This window comes from Doryrhamphus excisus, linkage group LG12, assembly GCF_037039965.1.
Source record: "Doryrhamphus excisus strain RoL-2023G ecotype Guam linkage group LG12, RoL_Dexc_Guam_v1.1, whole genome shotgun sequence".
Lineage (NCBI taxonomy): Eukaryota > Metazoa > Chordata > Actinopteri > Syngnathiformes > Syngnathidae > Doryrhamphus > Doryrhamphus excisus.
In genome coordinates this window covers 20,701,752-20,723,137 of record NC_136368.1, presented here as the reverse complement: position 1 = coordinate 20,723,137, position 21,386 = coordinate 20,701,752, and the positions used below count along the sequence as shown (strand labels likewise).

General features: G+C 39.9%; 3 protein-coding genes and 2 long non-coding RNA genes across 10 annotated transcripts in view; 3 read left to right on the top strand and 2 right to left on the bottom strand.

The window, feature by feature from the left end:
- LOC131136193 (immunoglobulin superfamily member 3-like) overlaps positions 1-2,296 on the bottom strand; it is a 12,968-nt gene extending 10,672 nt beyond the window's left edge. Inside the window, exons 1-2 of one of the 2 annotated variants that reach the window (XM_078795098.1) lie at positions 1,804-2,296; positions 1,516-1,686 (exon numbers count right to left, since the gene is read on the bottom strand). The gene's annotated coding sequence lies outside the window, so the exon portion shown is untranslated. Of the gene's footprint in view, positions 1-1,515 lie in introns of both variants that reach the window. The other variant, XM_078795097.1, reaches the window with a different exon arrangement.
- klhl6 (kelch-like family member 6) overlaps positions 1-5,185 on the top strand; it is a 5,585-nt gene extending 400 nt beyond the window's left edge. Inside the window, exons 2-7 of the mRNA XM_058082792.2 lie at positions 55-220; positions 1,483-1,932; positions 2,014-2,251; positions 2,562-2,764; positions 4,078-4,291; positions 4,375-5,185. Of these exons, the coding sequence (XP_057938775.2) occupies positions 55-220; positions 1,483-1,932; positions 2,014-2,251; positions 2,562-2,764; positions 4,078-4,291; positions 4,375-4,673 (1,570 nt within the window). The 3' untranslated portion in view covers positions 4,674-5,185. The remainder of the gene's footprint in view (positions 1-54; positions 221-1,482; positions 1,933-2,013; positions 2,252-2,561; positions 2,765-4,077; positions 4,292-4,374) is intronic.
- On the bottom strand, positions 3,436-21,386 carry LOC144901518 (uncharacterized). Its single transcript, XR_013629552.1, has 3 exons — positions 21,311-21,386; positions 17,640-17,762; positions 3,436-4,627 (listed from the first exon to the last, which is right to left on the bottom strand). It is a non-coding gene; the product is annotated as an uncharacterized LOC144901518 (long non-coding RNA).
- LOC131136196 (uncharacterized) lies at positions 7,848-18,447 on the top strand. 5 transcript variants are annotated; one of them, XM_078795101.1, is made up of 7 exons: positions 7,848-8,004; positions 8,970-9,266; positions 9,435-9,683; positions 16,805-16,912; positions 17,025-17,081; positions 17,165-17,317; positions 17,472-18,447. In XM_078795101.1, exons 1-7 carry the CDS (start codon positions 7,956-7,958, stop codon positions 17,882-17,884), a joined length of 1,326 nt encoding a protein of 441 aa, XP_078651227.1. In that variant the 5' UTR covers positions 7,848-7,955; the 3' UTR covers positions 17,885-18,447. The 5 variants fall into 5 exon arrangements, with proteins under 5 accessions (XP_078651227.1, XP_078651226.1, XP_078651228.1 ...); XM_078795100.1 differs by having other exon boundaries at positions 17,022-17,081; XM_078795102.1 differs by lacking the exons at positions 7,848-8,004; positions 8,970-9,266; positions 9,435-9,683 and adding exons at positions 11,409-11,468; positions 14,735-15,025; positions 15,544-15,792 and having other exon boundaries at positions 17,022-17,081.
- On the top strand, positions 9,690-10,967 carry LOC144901517 (uncharacterized). The gene is made up of 3 exons (XR_013629551.1): positions 9,690-9,859; positions 9,997-10,044; positions 10,221-10,967. It is a non-coding gene; the product is annotated as an uncharacterized LOC144901517 (long non-coding RNA).

The window sequence follows — 21,386 nt, the reverse complement described above, 5'->3', positions numbered from 1 at the left end:
AAAAATCTAATCAAAAGAAAGTGAGACTCACTTGAAGGGTTTTGATGTGTTCAGGGCCATGTTCTGCGGTGGACTGAAGGAGAGTCGTGAGGAGAGGGTGGAAATAAAAGGACTGGACAGCGGGACGATGCAGACTCTCTTGGAATATACCTACACCAGCCAGACCCTCCTCACACGGGCTAATGTGCAGAAAGTACTGGAGGCAGCCAGTCAGTTCCAGGTATGTTGCAGGAGAGTCGGCGCTTGTTTGTAGCTTTGACACAGCAAGTCAGTGAACGCAACTCATTGTTTTACATGGCTACCATCTTGTCAATCCTTGCGTTTGACAGGATATTGAACGTTTCACACTTGTGTACGCGTCACACTGTACACTTCACTCAAAATGGGCACAAAGGTCTGCACGACCACATTCCAAAAACATGCTAGGTTAATTAGCCACTCCAAATTGTCCATAGGTATGAATGTGAGTGTGAATGGTTGTTTGTCTATATGTGCCCTGGGATTGGCTGGCCACCAGTCCAGGGTGGACCCCGCCTCTCGCCCCAAGACAGCTGGTCACGTGATGATTTGTTGTAAATGTTTGGTTTCGGTAATCTGGTAGCGGTACTTAAAATATCCCTACTCATTTCCATACTCTCTCGGTATAAAACTTCCCCAAAACTGCTGTAAAAAATATCATGCATACCAATATATGATCTTTATCAGTTCTTTGGTTCCATTTTGGGTTACCGAGGTGAGAAAGATTATCGAATTCAAGAACATAATGTCTTTGTATCTTCCAGTGTTCCCTTTCTTTCTTTATTATTATTATTATTATTATTATTTATCCCTTTCATTCATCATTTATATACATTTAAAATTAATTTCTGCATGTGAAATTATAATTGTCAAACTGTGAAAATGGGTTTTTGTGTTAACGTTTGGCTTTTTGGAACAGATTAATTGGATTTAGATGATTGTTTTATGGGCCAAAACTGGTTTGTTTCAGTTAGAGTCTGACTAATGACGCTAACCAAGGTTCCATTGGAAAAAAAGAAATACTTAAATTGATTTGGTCTATTTAGAAAAATATTTATAGATAATCAAAAGTTTTCAATAGGTATTTTTTCATTCATTTCATATTTCACATTTCATATTTCATATTTCATATTTCATATTTCATATTTAATGTTTCATGTTTCACGTTTCACGTTTCACGTTTCACATTTCACATTTCATATTTCATATTTCATATTTCATATTTCATATTTCATATTCCATATTTCATATTTCATACTTCATATTAATTTCATTTTTTGTGGAGTAATATAGTCACCATTCTCAGAAAGCAGTTGGAGCATTTTCCAAATAGAACAGGTATTTACAAACATTTTAATTATCATAATTGGTGTTTTTGATGTAGAAATTGTATTTTCTACTTTTTTCAACTCCAAAATATCGTTATGAACACACTCGGTTCATCTCTTGTCGTGTTTGTCGTAGTTTCTCCGTGTTGTGGACGCATGTGTCGGTTACCTGAGCAAATCCCTGCAACCGGAAACTTGCATCGGGATCCTCAACCTCGCGGAACCCCACGCCCTTCCCGCTCTGCAGACCAGAGCTCAGGACTACATCGCCTCCCACTTCTCCCAAGTGGCCCAGCAGCAGGACTTCCTGGAAGTGGCGGTGGAGTCGTTGGAGACCATCCTGCAGAGGGACGATCTGGACGTGAAGTGCGAGGAGGTCGTTTTCGAGGCGCTCATGTGTTGGGTCAGGGCCCGGCAGGATGGACGGCGGCAAGTTCTGGCCCGGTTGCTGTCTTACGTGCGGCTGCCGTTGCTGGACCCGGCATACTTTGTGGAAAAAGTGGAGTCTGACGAACTGATCCGCGGCTGCAGTGAGAGCTTTCCTCTGCTGCAAGAGACGCGTTCCTTTCACCTCTCCGGACGGGAGGTCAGCATGGAGAGATTAAAAGGTCAAGGGTCAGTCATATTTTCTATAATACCCAAAGTATTTTTTTCATACTTCTCAAAGGTGGTGTCAGAACGAACCAAACCGCGTGTCCGCCACTTCCTCTCAGAGGTGTTCCTCGTCATCGGAGGCTGCACCAACGACGACCGCTTCATTCCCACCGTCACGTGTTTGGACCCGCTGAGACGCAGCAGATTGGAGGTTGCCAGACTACCAGGAACTGATATGGAGGACGAGGCCCAGAACAGGAAATGGGTGGAGTTTGCTTGCATCACCTTTCGCAACGAGCTTTATATATCTGGTGAGGATGCTTCGGTAACGTTCTCCCATCTTCCCATACGCTTGATCACATCACAACACCGACATGACACGTCTAATTATCTCATTCGCTAGGATAAAAGGTCGCAGGTCAAGGTAAGTACTTGATAGATCTTGGACATATTACTTCTGTCGTCATTTAGTAACTTCGTTTTCAGAAGAGTCGAAGCGGAAAATAGGCTAAACTAGTTTCTTCCTTCTTCCCACCCTGTCGGTGACAAGTACTTTTGTCTATATTTGAGGCGAAACACGTGGGACTAAAAATCGGCCATTTTTCTGTCATGCTTCATCAGGAGGTAAAGAGACCCAGAAGGATGTCTGGAAATATAACGGCGCGCTGGACAAGTGGATGCGAGTCGAGCCTCTGAGAATCGGGCGCTGGAGACATAAGATGGCAGTCCAAAGGGGGAAAGTGTATGCACTGGGCGGGTTCGATGGAGTCCGCAGGCTCGATTCCGTCGAGGCCTACGACCCTTTCCACAACTGCTGGATCCAGGTAAACATGCGTGGGTGAGACCAGGTGACTCAACACATGGGAGGACCAGGATAAACATGGTGGGGGTAGCGTCATGGTCTGGGGCTGCATGAGTGCTGTCGGCACCGGTTGATGAGAATTCCAACAATCGATGAATCAGGTTCATCCTTGGGAGAAAAGAAGGAAGGTGAAAGAGGATTCCAGTAACAACTTGCCCAAGAGGATTAAGGCAGCGAGCGTTACATAGCAATGGTGTCCACATGAGGTGGACTCACTCGTGTTGGCAGATGTTTATATATTTAGCTGTCTTTTGAATTATTTTGGTAATGGTAATGGTTTTATTTCATTTGAACATGCATCAGATTCCAATTGAGTGCATCTCATAATCAGTTCCCAGTTCCACATGTCCAAAAGGAGTAGGAAGAAGCAAAGCTTATTAAATCCTACCCCTCCATCTGGTACTTTTACAATCACTAACAGTTACATTTGTTCACTTCCTGCTTTCCTAATATAGTTTAATTTTTTTCATTTTTGAATTTTTTTGAATATTTTTTATTTGTATTTTTTTCTTTTTTTTAGTAGTAGTAGAACGTGATAAGACCATCCAAATTGCTTATTTTTTGCCTTGTGCATTATTTTAGCTTTTTGAAGATGAACTATATCAGCAAGTTGAAGTATTTGTAATTTTAGAAATAAGGAGTTAGTATGTTCTCTGTAGGCGGCATTATGAATTATCCTTACTGGCCTTTTTTGCAGTACATTTAGCGAGTGAAGATTGCTTTTATAGTTATTAGCCCATATTTCCACACAATAAGTAAGATATGGTAGAACCAGAGAGCAATAAAGAGTGTGGAGTGATTTCTGATTGAGAACAAATTTTGCTTTGTTCAATATTGAAATATTTCTGGCCACCTTATGTTGTATATTTGTAATATGAGGTTTCCAGCTCATATTTTCATCTATTGTGATCCCCAGAAATGTATTTTCCTTCACCCTTTCAATGTCTACACCGTCTATTTGTATTTGCTGGTGCGTGTCCTTTCTGCTGTTAGCAAACAGCATGATTTTAGTTTTATTTAGGTTCAAGGACAATCTATTATCATCAAACCATCTTTTTAGTGTGAACATTTCTTCTCTGACTTTTCTATTGATTTTGTCTGTACTCCCTCCCTATTTTGCATTTCGAGTTCTATAAGCCACACACTGATTATTCTTAAGTACACAGACATTTCATTTTTATAGTATTGTCCCTTTATTAGATTTAATATAATGGCTTCTGAAATATGAGCGTTCTACCGACTTTTGGGGGTAACGGCGCTGTCGTTTTGGTGTAGGTCGCGCCCCTCGCGGTGGGCGTGAGCTCCTTTGCAGCCGCGAGCTTTGACAAATGGATCTACGTGATCGGTGGGGGGCCAAACGGAAAGCTGGCGACCGATTTGGTTCAACGCTGGGAACCCGGAACGGACTTCTGGGAGCTGCGGGCACCCGTTCCCGTAGAAACAAAGTGCACCAATGCCGTCTGCTTCAAGAACCGCATCTACGTGGTTGGCAAGTTGGCTTCGATGATGCTAGCTTGGATCTGTTTTGTCTTTAGTGGGTGTTTATTTGTCATCCATTATTTGTCCCCACAGGTGGCGCCATGCACACCATGTACTGCTACTCCCCTCTGGCAGACTCCTGGACCGTTGTGAGCCATTTGGGAGAGAGGGCGAGCTGTGCCATCGCCGCCTGCAGCAACAAACTCTTCATCACAGGAGGCCGCGATAACAAAAACCAGGTCATCTCCACCGTGATGTGCTGGGATGTTGATGAAGGGGTCCTCACAGAGGAATGCGCTTTGCCCATGGGTGTCTCACACCATGGCAGCGTGACACTCCTCAAGTCCTACACTCAAATGCAAAAGACAGCGCCAGCGTCAGAGTCCCAGTGAGAACCAAAAACAGCCGTTTGGATGCAATGTGTTTGTGTTTGTAATGGACGCCAAACCGCATTGGTGAACTTAGCTAGCGCTTTCGACTTTCATTCTGCAGACGTTGGTGTGTTCCCGAGGGGTCGGCAACCCAAAATGTTGAAAGAGCCATATTGTACCAAAAAAAAAACACAAAACAAATATGTTGTCATGTTTGTCCTCCTACAGAAACCATATTCATTCATTCATTTTCTACCACTTTCTGCTGGGATGCTGGAGCCTATCCCAGCTGTCTTTGGGCGAGAGGCGGGGTACACCCTGGACTGGTGGCCAGCCAATCACAGGGCACATATAGTAGACAAACAACCATTCACACTCACATTCATACCTATGGACAATTTGGAGTGGCTAATTAACCTAGCATGTTTTTGGAATGGGGGAGGAACCAAACATAAACATTCCAAAAAATGTAAATATTCTATAATAATTGTTTATGCCTTATATGTATTATTTTTTGTTATGTTTACTATAAATGTGTGTAAAAGTGACTCTAGGGGTGTTATTTCATGTCGAGTGGTCTCTAATAATGTTCATTCATTCATTTTCTATCCCTTATCCTCACGAGGGTCGTGGGGGTGCTGGAGCCTATCCCAGCTGTCTTTCGGCGAGAGGCGGGGTACACCCTGGACTGGTGGCCAGCCAATCACAGGGCACATATAGACAAACAACCATTCACACTCACATTCATACCTATGGACAATTTGGAGTGGCTAATTAACCTAGCATGTTTTTGGAATGTGGGAGGAAACCGGAGTACCCGGAGAAAACCCACGCATGCACGGGGAGAACATGCAAACTCCACACAGAGATGGCCGAGGGTGGAATTGAACCCTTTTAAAAGAAAAAATATATTTCCCTCTCCCATCTTTTAATGTAACGTGTTAATGTAACGTATGTTAATGTAACGTATGTTAATGTAACGTATGTTAATGTAACGTATGTTAATGTAACGTGTTAATGTAACGTATGTTAATGTAACGTATGTTAATGTAACGTATAGAGTGTATGTCAATGTGGCAGGATGATGCAGTCGCAGTACAAAAAAACATAGCATTAAGGTTTTTTTCTATGTTCTGCCTCATATTTTCCAACTTTCCAACTTCAGCTAATCTCCTCCAGGAGATGCTAGTAGTTGATGCTAGCAGTATGCTAGTTTCCCAGTTTCGTGGGGTGAACCCTTAGACCTAGGCATTGTTGCGGTTGCTAGGCAATGTCAACGCCGTCCGTTGATTCACCTGTTAGCTAGCCTTAACCACTGTCTTTGGTGTTTAATGTTCATTGTTATAGTTCCAGTTACGGAGAAACGCTACATTCTCCGCTGTGGTGAAGAGGAAGCTGAACCAGCTCTCAATTTACCGGTCGATCTACATTCCTACCCTCACCTATGATTATGAGCTTTGGGGAGTGCCCGAAAGGTGGACCGGCCGTGCATGCCAACGGGCAGGGCACCTCTGCTTGCGTAAGGCCAGGCAACTCTCCTGTGTTGTCAGCTTTCAGTCCATTCTGTAAACGGATACAGTGGAACCTAGCCTTTAGCAAGCGGGACTCATGGCAAGCAGTAGAGACAAGGACAAGCCAGAGTGTGAAAATCCTCTTTGGTCGTTGTGTTGGGGAACACTTGCCCGTCCCGTTGAAATACGTTCAATGACAAAGACAAATAGGTTAGACAGCAGTGTACCGCCATTGTTGTGTAAAGTTGCTACTGGGACTACAAGATGGAATTATTCATGCTGCTGATGCTTGATATTTTGTCACCCAACCCACAAATACCGTATTTTCTGGACTATAAGTCGCTCCGGACTATAAGTCGTACAAGGCAAAAAATGCATAATTAGGTAGAAAAAAACATACATAAGTCGCTCCGGAGTATAAGTCGCACAAGGCAAAAAATATATAATTAGGTAGAAAAAAACATACATAAGTCGCTCAAGGCCAAAAATGCATAATTAGGTAGAAAAAAACATACATAAGTCGCTCCGGAGTATAAGTCGCACAAGGCAAAAAATATATAATTAGGTAGAAAAAAACATACATAAAGTCGCTCAAGGCCAAAAATGCATAATTAGGTAGAAAAAAACATACATAAGTCGCACTGGAGTATAAGTCGCACAAGGCCAAAAATGCATAATTAGGTAGTAAAAAAAACATACATAAGTCGCTCCGGAGTATAAGTCACACAAGGCCAAAAATTGATAATTAGGTAGAAAAAACATACATAAGTCGCACTGGAATATAAGTCGCACAAGGCCAAAAATGCATAATTAGGTAGAAAAAAAACATACATAAGTCGCTCAAGGCCAAAAATGCATAATTAGGTAGAAAAAACATACATAAGTCGCACTGGAGTATAAGTCGCACAAGGCCAAAAATGCATAATTAGGTAGAAAAAAAACATACATAAGTCGCTCAAGGCCAAAAATGCATAATTAGGTAGAAAAAACATACATAAGTCGCACTGGAGTATAAGTCGCACAAGGCCAAAAATGCATAATTAGGTAGAAAAAAAACATACATAAGTCGCTCAAGGCCAAAAATGCATAATTAGGTAGAAAAAACATACATAAGTCGCACTGGAGTATAAGTCGCACAAGGCCAAAAATGCATAATTAGGTAGAAAAAAAACATACATAAGTCGCTCAAGGCCAAAAATGCATAATTAGGTAGAAAAAACATACATAAGTCGCTCTGGAGTATAAGTCGCACAAGGCTAAAAATGCATAATTAGACTTTAGGACTTTATTCTCATATTTCGACTTTTTCATTTTTGTCATATGATGATTTGAAACAATAACATCCTTTTTCTCTGTAATGTTTAAACTTTATGCTTCTAAAATATTTTCCCCGCTCATAATAATTTGATTTCTCATAAGGTGAAAATTTTTGTCATTATCATTCCTATTATTCTAATTTCATTCTCCTAATATTTTGACTTTATTGTCATAAAATTAAGGCCATTTTTTAGATGCTTTTTGTTTTTTTCCTGTTGAACTATTTTAAGTTAAACTATTTTTATTTTAGTGCCCACTACTATAAAAAAAAACAGCCCTGAGGTGCAAAGCAAGGGGTGTTGCTGGCAGCAACACAATGCATTTTTTTCCTGCATTTTCAAAATCAACTGCTAATGCGTCTCATGAACTGGTTTCACTTTCATTGCCTGCAGTCAGTTTAGTCGTCAGACAGGCAACACGGTAGATGGTTTGATGGCATAGGAAAGCTATCACGTAGTGATCCGATCATCAAAACATGACTTACCAACAAGTATTGGTACATTTCTTGGCTGTTCTCGTCTCAGGTAAGTTATGTCATTACTTTTTATGAATACTCTGTAAATATATGTAATAGAATGGAATGTAATATGTTTTTTTAGGGTGTACAGTTTCTTAGGATTGTTATTTCTCTTCAATGTTTTGTCAATGATATATTCATTCTTGAATCCTTTTGGAAGATTCTCTTGATTAAAAGTCAGTGAAACCCAGGATTCATCCACATCCAAACCAGTTTTCAGACTAAATCACTTTTGGGCGTCGATTGTTAGAAAATAGGAGTGATAACCGGCTTCCGACCGGTTATAGAACAATGACAAGTTTGTAGAAGAAAACAAGAATTTTGTTGTTTAGTTTTTCGAGTTAGTGTGGTTATCTTTCTTATCATCTACCTTATGTTTGTGCAAAGTGTATGATACTAGGATGCATTGTAATCCTCCATTAACCTTCCTTTGACAGGTTTCTTTGAATAAAAACAGAGCTAATGATATCCCACCAGGCAGTGGTGGTTACAAAAAAGAAACCATAATCGTCCATAAACTGTGAGAAACCATAACAGGGTGTGTGTACAACACTGAAATGTGTTGTACCTGTTGTTCATACCAAAGGGTATTTTTAGCAAGCAGTTTCATTGAAAGATAGAGAAGGGGTAGAACTAGAAAAACAAGATAATCTTATGCTTCTTCCTACTCCTTTTTAGATGTGTTGGATAGTCTGTTTAAAGAATATTGTTGACTATTTGTGACCTTACCATTTATGTTAACAGTTTTAACAAATTCATTTCTTTATATGAGATATATTTAATGTAACGTTCTGCTCCTTTGTAACAATCCAGTGAATCCCTTATGAAAACCGATTCCAAGACAGCCAACACACCCAGTTGCCCAGTGTAGACTTTAAACCTTTAAACCAGCTGTACGACAATCACATGAATGCTGTTTTTTGTCATTTGGTTGGTCATTTCCCTCTTTCCCCTCATTTGCCTCTTTCACAGTTTCTGCAGTGGATGTTGAGTACTACCTCAAGGAGCAGGAGATACGCTTGGCACCATGCATCTTTGGAAAACCTGATGGAATTCTCTGGATACATGATGGGAAAGAAGTGGTATACGTGAAGGAAACTGGCGTGAAGGAAACTGTGTTCTCTCCATATGAGAACAAAATCATTTTGGACCAGTCCTCTGCAGAACTCACCATCAAAAACGCCACATATGAAGACAGTGGAGACTACGACCTGCAAGTGTTAATAAACAAGGAAGTTCATCCTTTCCAGTACAGAATTGAGATCATAGGTAAGTTTATCTTTCATCTATAAATACTTTAACAAGTATTGTGCACTAAATAATAGTTTGATGGCATCTCATTAACAAATAATATTTTCTCGTGTTTTAAATGTTGTGTATTGTTTCCATCAGCTTTTATGAAAGGCTACAAAAAATCTTCTATATGTTTGTTTACAGACAAAGTACCCAAGCCCGATATATCCTGTGAGATGAGCGACACAAAGCAGGTGACGCTCATCTGCTCTGCAGACTCCAAAAACCCTCGTTTATTGGCGTTCAAGTGGAGCTCACGTGGAAACGAGACGATCGGACCAAATGTAACAATAACTATCAGGAATGAAGACGATGATCAAGTTTATCGTTGTGATGTCAGCAACCCTCTGACCAATGAAATGGCTTCATTCACTGCTAAGGACTGCTTCCTGGGTAATTATGACCAATCATTTGATAAGGTGGCTATGAGTTTGACTTTGGTGTTTTCCGTGCAGATAAACGATCACAAACGCTAGTTGACGGCTGGGCATCAACATGTGTCATCTTTACTGTCATCTTCTTTGCTCTTGGCTTCATTTTGGGCTGTGTGTGTCCGGAAAGATATCAAAGTATGTGCAGAAGGAAACGAAACATGACACACAAAAGACAAATAAAACACAGAAATCCACACTCTTTTATCCCATAGGAACTGTTTCCAAAGTATTTTAACTGCCATTTTGTCCATTTTCTCTCTCATTCCTTGCAGAACGCTTGAAACAATGTGTTTTGTGCAGACCAAAACGTGCAACAAAAGGTATGAGCCACCAACACCAATTCGTCATACAGTGTTTACGTAATTACAATTGGCTTGCAAGTAATCATCTTTATTGTTTTGGTTTCTGTTTTTTCATTGCTTGCTGGCATGTTCGTCGTTTCCCCTCATAGCCAACGTGTTTGGAATGTAATTATTTTTGTGTTGTCATGTTTCAGAATGCGAAGTGGTACTCAACCTTAAGTCCAACAGTGGGAACAATTGGAAAAGTGAAAATGACAACATGATGAGTCCGAATACAATCATCCACTGTCAAGGAGAAGGAATCGGACAAAGCAAAAGCTGGACAGAAGCCAAACATGGCCTAATGATAGAAGTCCCAAAACATTCTGTGAAAGCCCACCAGGAAATATACGGGGACAAGAGGGTGAAGTATTTCGAGTCCACCACTGCTTCTTCTACTTCACTTAATTTCCCTTTGACCTGAAAAGTCATCAACATTACCACTGAGCTAGACGATGTCAGTCAGGATCTGCGGGCCTGTGGAGAAACCTTTGAGGAAAACGTATGCATGCATCTCAATGGAAACTTCCGGCATCAAGGAGAAGGAATCAGAAGAAGTTACAGCTGGACAGAAGCCAGACATGGCACAAAGACAGCCACCTACCATTTTCTAAATTAGTAGTTCAATGAGGAGTGGGGCGGGTTGTCTGTGGAGGTCATTCTCCTTTGACCTCCACAGACAAGAACACCACTGAACTTGAGGATACCAGCAAGACTATCGAAAAATCGGACAACTTCATATTGAGCTTGGATCATACCATTGCAGCATGGTTACAATTTGAACAAGCAAAGTATGACGCAGATTCTGACTTGCAAACCACACATATATCCTTTCCATACAATAAGGGAATGCCAATTTGACTAAACAGCCGACTGTTTATAGCAAAAAGCCAACTAGCATAAATGTGTAAGTCTTTTGACCAAATATGCCAACCAATGTTCACCCTAATTTTTCAAATATCTGAGCATACACAAAAATGACCCAAGAATTCCTTGGACCATTGTGAGCAGCATCACACGTGAGAGCTGTAGTATCACGCCTTTCTAAAAACCAGAGAAACCTGTGAATTTCCTTTCTGCCGTACTTGTATATAACTGGTTCCAAACAGGCGGCTGGGACATTTTAATATCAATACCGTTTTACAAAAATTCGCTAAATTCCCTAAATTCTGCTCTTATTGTGAAAATAAACTGCTCAGGAACTCAGGTGCCGTTTTACCTGGGCTGAACCGTTTTTAACAACATTTAATACCATAGGTGTTTTGCAGGCGCACTTTCGCCTTTTCATTTGTCCATTAGAGTTTTATGAAAAAATATTATAATCGAAGCGAAACTTTGATTGCGATTAGCACCAATGGCTAACCAGAACGCCCTCGTCTGTTTTTTGTGTACTTTCGGTTTAGGTAAGTAATTCTTCGCCTCGTTTACACGGTCATGAAAACTACAAAGTTAGTAGAACGGCATTGTTTAATATGTTTTATAGGATGGAGAACTTGAGTTTTATTTATGTTTTTATTTGTATTTTTTTTACCGTGAAGTGTTTCCTAAACGGTGCCTCGCCCCTCCAAATGTACCAATGCGCAAAGAGTCCAAAGTAATGCGTTTCGTATACCAAACAGGCGGCTGGGAGGATTGAACAGTGTTGCTTTCTTTATTCTCAACCGCAGATGAAACTATCATGAAGTGATGGTTACTGTAATATCTGCAACACTGACTAACACTGATGACAGGATAGGGGGGAAAAAAAGGGCTATTGACCATGGTGCTAATTTAAATTGTGTTGTAATGTAAAAATAGAGAACCTCAGGTTATACAGTATTTGCCGTTTACATGCTGTGTCAGATATTTTATACTGTATTGAACAGTGAGGGGCATGCACATTTGTATATGTAACGGAGTTAACAATGCACTTAATTATTTATTTTCTAAATATGTGAATAGGGGTTAGCGCACAGACCTCACAGCTAGGAGACCAGGGTTCAATTCCACCCTCGAGTTTGCATGTTCTCCCCGTGCATGCGTGGGTTTTCTCCGGGTACTCCGGTTTCCTCCTACATTCCAAAAACATGCTAGGTTAATTGTCCATAGGTATGAATGTGAGTGTGAATGGTTGTTTGTCTATGTGTGCCCTGTGATTGGCGGGCGACCAGTCTAGGGTGTACCCCGCCTTACGCCCGAAGACAGCTGGGATATGCTCCAGCATCCCCCGCGACCCTCGTGAGGAAAAGCGGTAGAAAATGAATGAATTAATGAATGCTTTCTTTGTATGTGTTTTTATTTTATCTTTTCACTTCTGCTCCTCCCGGGCTTCCGTAGTTGGCCCCAGCTCTGGTAGCACTCCCTCTCTTTGCCACACAATGTGGTTGGCATTGACGAGGGGTGAAGAAGTGGAGGAAAAAGAAGTTTATTTTCATTCTTTCATTCTTTCATCAGAAAGGCCGTTACATATCAATATCAATAAATAAATACAGAACAGATGACTTTAATGGACAATGTGCAATAATTTGCCTCTATTATATGTAAAGATATATATGCTGGAAATTGTATTTTCATTGCAGTTTTTGTCATTCATACTTGAATATTTCATTCATGCATTTCCTACTGCCTATTATTTCATTTTATTAAAGGACATCACTTGTTCACTCGGTGTGTTGTGCTGCTATCACCACTATTGCCTTGTGTGTTGTTAATGCTATTAACCTTTATATCACGCCCAAGTGATACATATACATATATATATATATATATATATATATTTGTATGCTGTAGTCAATCAAATCCTAAATAAGTATGCTTTTCGGTTGAGTGGTAAAATAGTCCTAATTCCAGGGAGCCAACAAATGTACAAATTGTATTTTGCCAGTAGAGGGCAATGTTTATCAACCTTACTGAACAAAGTAACCAGGTTGAAAGGACGTGTTTATTTATGACTGTAAATGATAAAAGGGGAGTTTAAAAGGCTCTCTGTACAGACAATGAATTGATGGCTGTCTCCCATAACACTCACACTTACCATCACGCTACCCAACCATGGCACTCGGAAGTTTCACACTTTTCAAAATAAAAAACATACCGCGCTAAACTAGCGATAAACGCCAAATAAAAATGACAACACCCTAACGTGAGACAGGAAATACTTTCTTAAACTTGTTGTAACGTTTTAATATCATTACCGTTTTATAAAAATTCGCTAAATTCGCGAAATTCTGCTCTTATTGTGAAAATAAACTGCTCAGGAACTCAGGTGCCGCTTTACCTGGGCTGAACCGTTTTTAACAACATTTAATACCATAGGTGTTTTGCAGGCGCACTTTCGCCTTTTCATTTGTCCATTAGAGTTTTATGAAAAATTATTATAATCGAATATTTCAGTAAGAGGGGCGAAACTTTGATTGCGATTTGCACCAATGGCTAACCAGAACGCCCTCGTCTGTTTTTTGTGTACTTTCGGTTTAGGTAAGTAATTCTTCGTCTCGTTTACACGGTCATGAAAACTACAAAGTTAGTAGAACGGCATTGTTTAATATGTTTTATAGGATGGAGAACTTGAGTTTTATTTATGTTTTTATTTGTATTTTTTTTTTACCGTGAAGTGTTTCCTAAACGGTGCCTCGCCCCTCCAAATGTACCAATGCGCAAAGAGTCCAAAGTAATGCATTCGTTTCGTGTACTACTACAGTTTATGACGCTGTAAAAAAAAAAAACAAAGGCTGTATTTGGGACTGATTGATTTACTTCACAGCATTGATAACATAATGATAATAATAATGATAATAATGGCTTAGTTTATTCCGAACATGCTCACCAAAGTAAGATCACATGTTTACACTTGCACAAGTCATGTCAATAGCAGAGCTCATTTAATACTACTTCTTTTCAATGTTTCAGTAATTACTGATAGTTTGCTCACTTCACTTAAACTTCACTTACAAAATAAAAGTGATAAAATAAAATAAAAAAAAATTAAACTATATTAGGAAAGCAGGAAGTGAACAAATGTAACAGTTACTGATTGTAAAAGTACCAGATGGAGGGGTAGGATTTAATAAGCTTTGCTTCTTCCTACTCCTTTTGGACATGTGGAACTGGGAACTGATTATGGGATGCATTCAATTGTAATCTGATGCATGTTCAAATGAAATAAAAGCATTACCAAAATAATTCAACAGACAGCTAAATATATAAACATCTGCCAACACGAGTGAGTACACGTCATGTGGACACCATTGCTATGTAACGCTCGCTGCCTTAATCCTCTTGGGCAAGTTGTTAATGGAATCGTTTTTGTAATCTGATGCATGTTCAAATGAAATTAAACCATTACCATTACCAAAATAATTAAACAGACAGCTAAATATATAAACATCTGCCAACACGAGTGAGTACACGTCATGTGGACACCATTGCTGCCTTAATACTGGAATCGTCTTTGTAATCTGATGCATGTTCAAATGAAATTAAACCATTACCGTTACCAAAATAATTCAACAGATAGCTAAATATATAAACATCTGCCAACACGAGTGAGTACACGTCATGTGGACACCATTGCTGCCTTAATACTGGAATCGTCTTTGTAATCTGATGCATGTTCAAATGAAATAAAACCATTACCATTACTTAAAGATGTTTTTTTCTGCATATTGAGTTATTTACTCCTTTTTCCCAGTTTTGACACAGGCTGTGAAATATGGCCTCCGGGGTCAGGAGATTAACTTGGTGCCGTCCATATTTGGACAACCTGATGTCATTCTCTGGAAACACGATGGCAACAAAGTGGTATTTTTCGATGGCATGGAGGAGTTTGTGTTCCGTCCGTACGAGAACAGGATCACTCTGGACTGGGCCTCGGCACAACTCTCCATCAAAGACACCACATATGAAGACAGCGGGGAGTACGAGCTGGAAGTCAACGTATACAAGCAGGTGCATCGATCGCAGTATACGTGGGAGCTTATAGGTAACTTTACTTTAGTGTTCATGTGTCTTTGCGCCATTAGGCAAGATTTAAGGCAACATAACGCTACAAATGAAGGCAAGATTTAAGTCAACGTACTATATGGGACAATCCGCTCTGTGGTTTTTTGAGGTACCAGAATCCTGGCCTCGACGTCATGGTGCGGGGCAAGTACACGGATACAAGTACAGTAACTGCAAACTGTTGCATTTGCACCTTCCTAAAAAGAAACACGGTAAACCACGGGTGTCCAAAGTATGGCTCAGGGGCCACTATTGCCAGCCTAACATACTTTCAATACACTAATGGGGGACTCTGTCACTTCAATTTACAATGTTAATTACATAATGCACTTATAAACAACCACTGAGACATGGAGAAAGTACTAATACTTCTATGCACTTAAATGTAACTTTGCTAAGCGTGCTTTAAATAATCTAAACCATTACTATTACTGAGTGTGTATTTTGCAATTGTCCATTTTACAATCAATAATAATTGTATTCTGTGTTTGTTTACAGATAACGTAGCCACACCCAGCATATCCTGTGAGATGAGTGACACAAAGCAGGCGATGCTCGTGTGCTCCACAGAGTCCAAACACCCTCATTTGTTGGACTTTAGGTGGAGCTCAGGTGGGAAGCAGCAGACCGGACCAAATTTAACAATAACGGTCAGGAATGAAGACGATGATCAGGTTTATCGTTGTGACGTCAGCAACCCTCTGACCAATGAAACGGCTTCATTCACTGCGAAGGACTGCTACCTGGGTAATTACTGTATAATTAAAAAGTAGGAAATGAATTGACGGAATGGAGCAAAGGCAATGTGGACTCCATTGGTTTGCTGTTTCATGAAAAGATTTTCCGACCCCTTTAAATACAAAGAAATCAATTGTCGTTCACAGGAGGTCACGTTCTGGAACCACCCGCAAAAATCACGATTAATTGAGTGTCTCTGTTTGACACAGATATTTTTTTTCGATATTTTGTCCTCTGTTTCGTAGCAAATACAATTTCAAGAAATTTTCTTCGACTTTAACGCTACATCAGGGGTGTCCAAAGTGTGGCCTGGGGGCCATTTGTGGTCCACAGCTAGGTATTTTTGGCCTGTACAGTACATTTATTCATTCATTCATTTTCTACCGCTTGTCCTCCGGGCGAGAGGCGGGGTATACCCCGAACTGGTGGCCAGCCAATCACAGGGCACATATAGACAAACAACCATTCACACTCACATTCATACCTATGGACAATTTGGAGTGGCTAATTAACCTAGCATGTTTTTGGAATGTGGGAGGAAACCGGAGTACCCGGAGAAAACCCACGCATGCACGGGGAGAACATGCAAACTCCACACAGAGATGGCCGAGGGTGGAATTGAACCCTTGTCTCCTAGCTGTGAGGTCTGAGCGCTAACCACTCGACCGCCGTGCAGCCCAGACTAATGAATTATTAGATTAAATTCAGCTAAAAGTAAAAAGTCTTTTCTACAGAAAAAAAAATCAGGGGGAGAAATATAAACATACTTTATATATATAAAAACAAAAAAAGAATAATTTGCAGTGCACTCTCTCTCACTTGTTTGGTGAAGAGATGCTAAAACGCTAGCTTTTGAAGTGACGTCATCCCGAGTATGCTCTTCATAGGGGATAGTTTTGTTAAAATAAATATCCCAGAGCTGCCAGTGTGAAGTGAAAATGAAATATCCATATGGTGACTGCATATTATTTGCATGCTGTTTTGACTGGGAAGTTGGTATGAGTTTTGCATTTCTGTGCAGACAAAAGATCAGCTGCTCTGAACGTCGCCATTTCCGTCATCTTTGTTGTTGTCATCGTTCTTCTCATCATTCTGGCCTGCGTTTTCCACAAAAGACTTCGAGGTTCAGGTAGAAAAAAAAATACCCTAAAATCAACTCATGTCTTGACTTTTGCTTTTTACCTTGACTTTTTATATAAAAAAGTTCTAAGACTTGACTAATTGTCTATTTGGTCCTGCAGCATGTATGGAAAATACAAAGAAAGGCGTTTTTAAAACACATCGAAGTGCAGCAGAAGGTACGATCCTACGAACCGTGTGGTGTCAATCTGGTCTAAGATGACCTCCACCTCCTGACGGGGTTTTGTTTCATTGTTCAAAGTTTCAGGTTCGAGTCAGGGCGATGAAACCGCTTCCTTCCTGGGCGGAGCATCCACGCTTCCGTCCAATCAGAGGCTCCACCCTTTGATTCCAAGCGATTGGATTGATCCTTCTCAGGGCAGCGAAAAAGAGATGGACTTGAGCGCTTTAAACGGTAAGGCTTTGTAACGTCTGCTTTGTGACTTGTGTCGTGTTTAGGCTGCTGTTGATTTTTTATATTTTTAGAAATATATTTATTTTTTTATAGAATAAAAAAAAATTATTTTTAAATGTTTATTTTATATTTTTTATTTTTTAATGTGTTTTAGGGTCTAACAAGGAATTGACTGCAGAGGACAGGGTGGAATCGGACACAGCTGTTGCCCTCACTGATCCACTTCATTCCCCTTTGGCCTCATCAGAAGTAAACACTACCCCTGAAGCCGAGGACAACGCTGGATCTCAGCAGCTCATCTCCAGGGAAGAAGAGGACTCACCTGCAGCTGAGAGGCCTTCCGACGAGGAGAACGGTTCAGACGCCACAGCAGCAGCCGGACTGGAACCGGTTTCCAACATGGCGACCGGAGGCGAGGACCAGCAGGAACGGATCACGTCGGCGTCTGAGGATGAAACACAGTCTGATCACGAAGATGACAACTTCGGCATAGCAGATGAGGCTCAGAGTGAGACTGACACGGCGAAAAAGACAAACACAAAAACAAATCAAGACTGCGAAGTTTGACGCTGAGAACACACCAAGTTTTTACCAAGGTTGTATTTGAGGGAACATTGATTGACAACATCAGCATCGACTGAACACGTTATGAGTGATAAGACAAATAACCACTATGAATATGACATTTCAAATTGTTCATTAACACATGGATGGAGTAGTAGTGTCATAATGAACTGACGTAAAGCTGTTTACAGCATGTTTTTGATTTTTAAAGTATCTAATGCACTGAATCATTTTGCTTATTTCATTCACATATTTTCCATATGTAGTTGATATGCTAATTGCTTACCTCAGGTTGTGCATTTTAATTATCAGTCAGCGTTTGATACGTTAGAGTTGTATGTCACTTGTCATGCTGTGTGTTTGTTTTGCGTTCACACTCATTTGATTCAGTTCAGAACTGCTGAGCTCAAGTGTGAACACTACACGGACCGAACACATGGATTAGTGTTAAAATGGCCGCAAAAGGCATGCAGAAATTACAAATACACAGGAGAGAAAATGCATTGGAAGTGTTGTCTCTTCTATAGCAGCTCTCTCTTTGGAAGCATATTTTAGAAGCTTTTTGTGAAATTAATCTAAGATGGTAAATATAGCAAATTCCACTTTATTTTGGTTTGGAATCTTTGACATCCAGTCATAGAAAAAACAAAAATTGAAGATGCATTGGAAGTGCTGTCTCTACTATAGCGGCTCGCTCTTTGAAAGCATATTTTAGAAGCTTTTTGTGAAATTAATCTAAGATGGTAAATATGGCAAATTCGACTTTATTTTGGTTTGGAATCTTTGACATCCAGTCATTGAAAATGCATTTGAAGTGCTGTCTCTTCTATAGCGGCTCGCTCTTCGGAAGCATATTTTACAAGCTTTTTGTGAAATTAATCTAAGATGGTAAATATGGCAAATTCGACTTTATTTTGGTTTGGAATCTGACATCCAGTCATAGAAAAAACAAAAATTGTAATAATATTTTTAGTCAGCAGGGGGCAGTGTTTATCAGCTTCTCATCACGACACAAGCTTGAAGTAAAGGACAGCATTGTCTTTAAAAACATATCTCCCTTATCTAAGTGGTTTATGGTTGCAAAATGTTTTCCGCAGCGGTTTAGAGACGCACACAAGCAAACAGAAATAGGTGCCATTGACAAGTAAACATGCCCCATCATGCTCCATGGTGATTAAAAGGGAGTTTACCTTAACTTTGCAGCTGGGGATGGTAGTACAGCCAACAAAGTGCCATCGACATGTAAATAACGCAGGTTCACCCACTGCTGCTTGACAGGCTGCGGCAGATTCTCACGGATAGGCCCGCCCGCGTGGGGAAAGTCACGCATGATTACTTTAACCCCGGAGTCACAGAAGAGTCTGTGATCTGCTACCACCTGACCTGAGGGTTCAGGGCACGAGCGCGGAATGAACGCTATCATGTTTCCTTGGTCACAACAAACACCGAGGGGATATTAGAGGATTGAATTATTTGTGGCTCTCCAGTTGAGGGTCACAATGTGGTTCCACTGAGATCCAGCAGGACTCCTTCAGTAGAACGTGGCGTTGTCCAACACCAGTCGGGATGTGAATCTGTCCAGAATGTAAACATACTTTATTCGTACGGTAGCTCGCTGTATCACTACACCCCTGCGATCCTCGTGAGGATAGGTATAGAAAATGGACGGAAGTACTGTGACATTGTTAACCTCTCGACATTTCAGTATGTGGAATCAAACTATGGAATGGATTGAGTAAGGAAATCAAACAATGCACAACGATGAGCCAATTCAAGAAACAATACAAGCAGTTGATGTTTGCTAAATACAAGGATGAAGAGTCTTGAACCAGTCATGATGTGCTATATACTATATCACTATATTGACACTTACTATGGTACCCATTATGGCATTGGATGCTCATATCATCTTGTACTTCAGTACGTGACAAAAATTTAAAAAAAAAAAAATAATAATTAAAAATTATTATTATTTTTTTAAATACAAAAATTTAACAAATATTTGTTCATATCACCTCCTACTTTGGTACATAACAAAAATAAAATAAAAAAATTATTAAAATAAAATAAAAAAATAAAATAAAAAAATAATTATTAATTATTTTAGGAAAGCAGGAAGTGAACAAATGTAAGAGTTGATTGGAAAAGTACCAGATGGAGGGGTAGGATTTAATACAAAAAAAAAAAAATATATATATATATATATATATATATATATATATATTTAAAAAAACCAAAACAAAACAAAAATACTGATTGTAAAAGTACCTGATGGAGGGGTAGGATTTAATACAAAAATAAATAAAAAAACAAAACAAGTAAAAAAAAAACCTTAAATTATATTAGGAAAGCAGGAAGTGAACAAATGTAACAGTTAGTGATTGTAAAAGTACCAGATGGAGGGGTAGGATTTAATAAGCTTTGCTTCTTCCTACTCCTTTCGGACATGTGGAACCGGGAACTGATTATGGGATGCACTCCATTGTAATCTGATGCATGTTCAAATGAAATCAAACCATAAACCACATTACACGGCTATACAGTAGCGATACAGTAATTAGTCTTCATGTACTCTACGTTTCCACTCTGATAGCCGAGCTCCTTCATGGCCTTGTTGCACAAACAGAGGAAGTAAATCAAGAAAAATGGGCTCCCCTCCATACCGATTTCATTCCATTTTGATTAGCATCCTGCCTCCTTTAAATTGCCCTCCCATGTGGCACTAACTCCTCATTTATTTTTATGCAGACTTAACGGTAGAGTCTTGGCACTGCTCCTCTAAGGAAGCCTCGGGAGGCCAGACTTGGGTTAGTCCAGACAAATCAATTAATAACAAGTGAATACTGTTCTTCCGTGGGCCCCACTAACGTGCGACACGGCACGCACGGCGCCCGATGCAATTATGTGGATGGATTGGTATAGTGGAGAAACCATATACTGGAATAATATCCCTTTCTGTGTCAATAACGGTCCTCTGTTAGTCATTACTGGGGTCTTATAATAGGAGTAAATGGCCGACTGATGTTTGTCTTTTTTATTATTATTATTAATGCAGGAGAACACACAAGAACAACTTCCTGGCATATTTTTTATGACTGTACAATTATGTCCATTATGTCATTGCATACTAACTTACATTATAAACCTGAGTGAAACTAATTAAGCTACATTGCTAGCATGTATGCAGAATGCTAAGCTAGGTACACCGTCACAACATAAACAGGATAAAATACACCAGTATCATATAAAATGCTCACTAATATAATAATTTAATAATGCTGTACTTAGAGATGACGAAGTAAAGTATACGACTATGCTTGAAAATTCCACTCAAAAAGTGGCTTGAGTGGAAGTGCCTTCATTTAATGTTAGCTAGTGTTAGCTTGCAGGTAAAGCATTGTTAGCGTTGAATATTTAAGAAACATTTACCTTCTTCAATCACATCTTTTTCTTGTTGAATGTTGTCACTCAACCTGGCCATTGTGCTTCATTTGTGTGTTGTGTT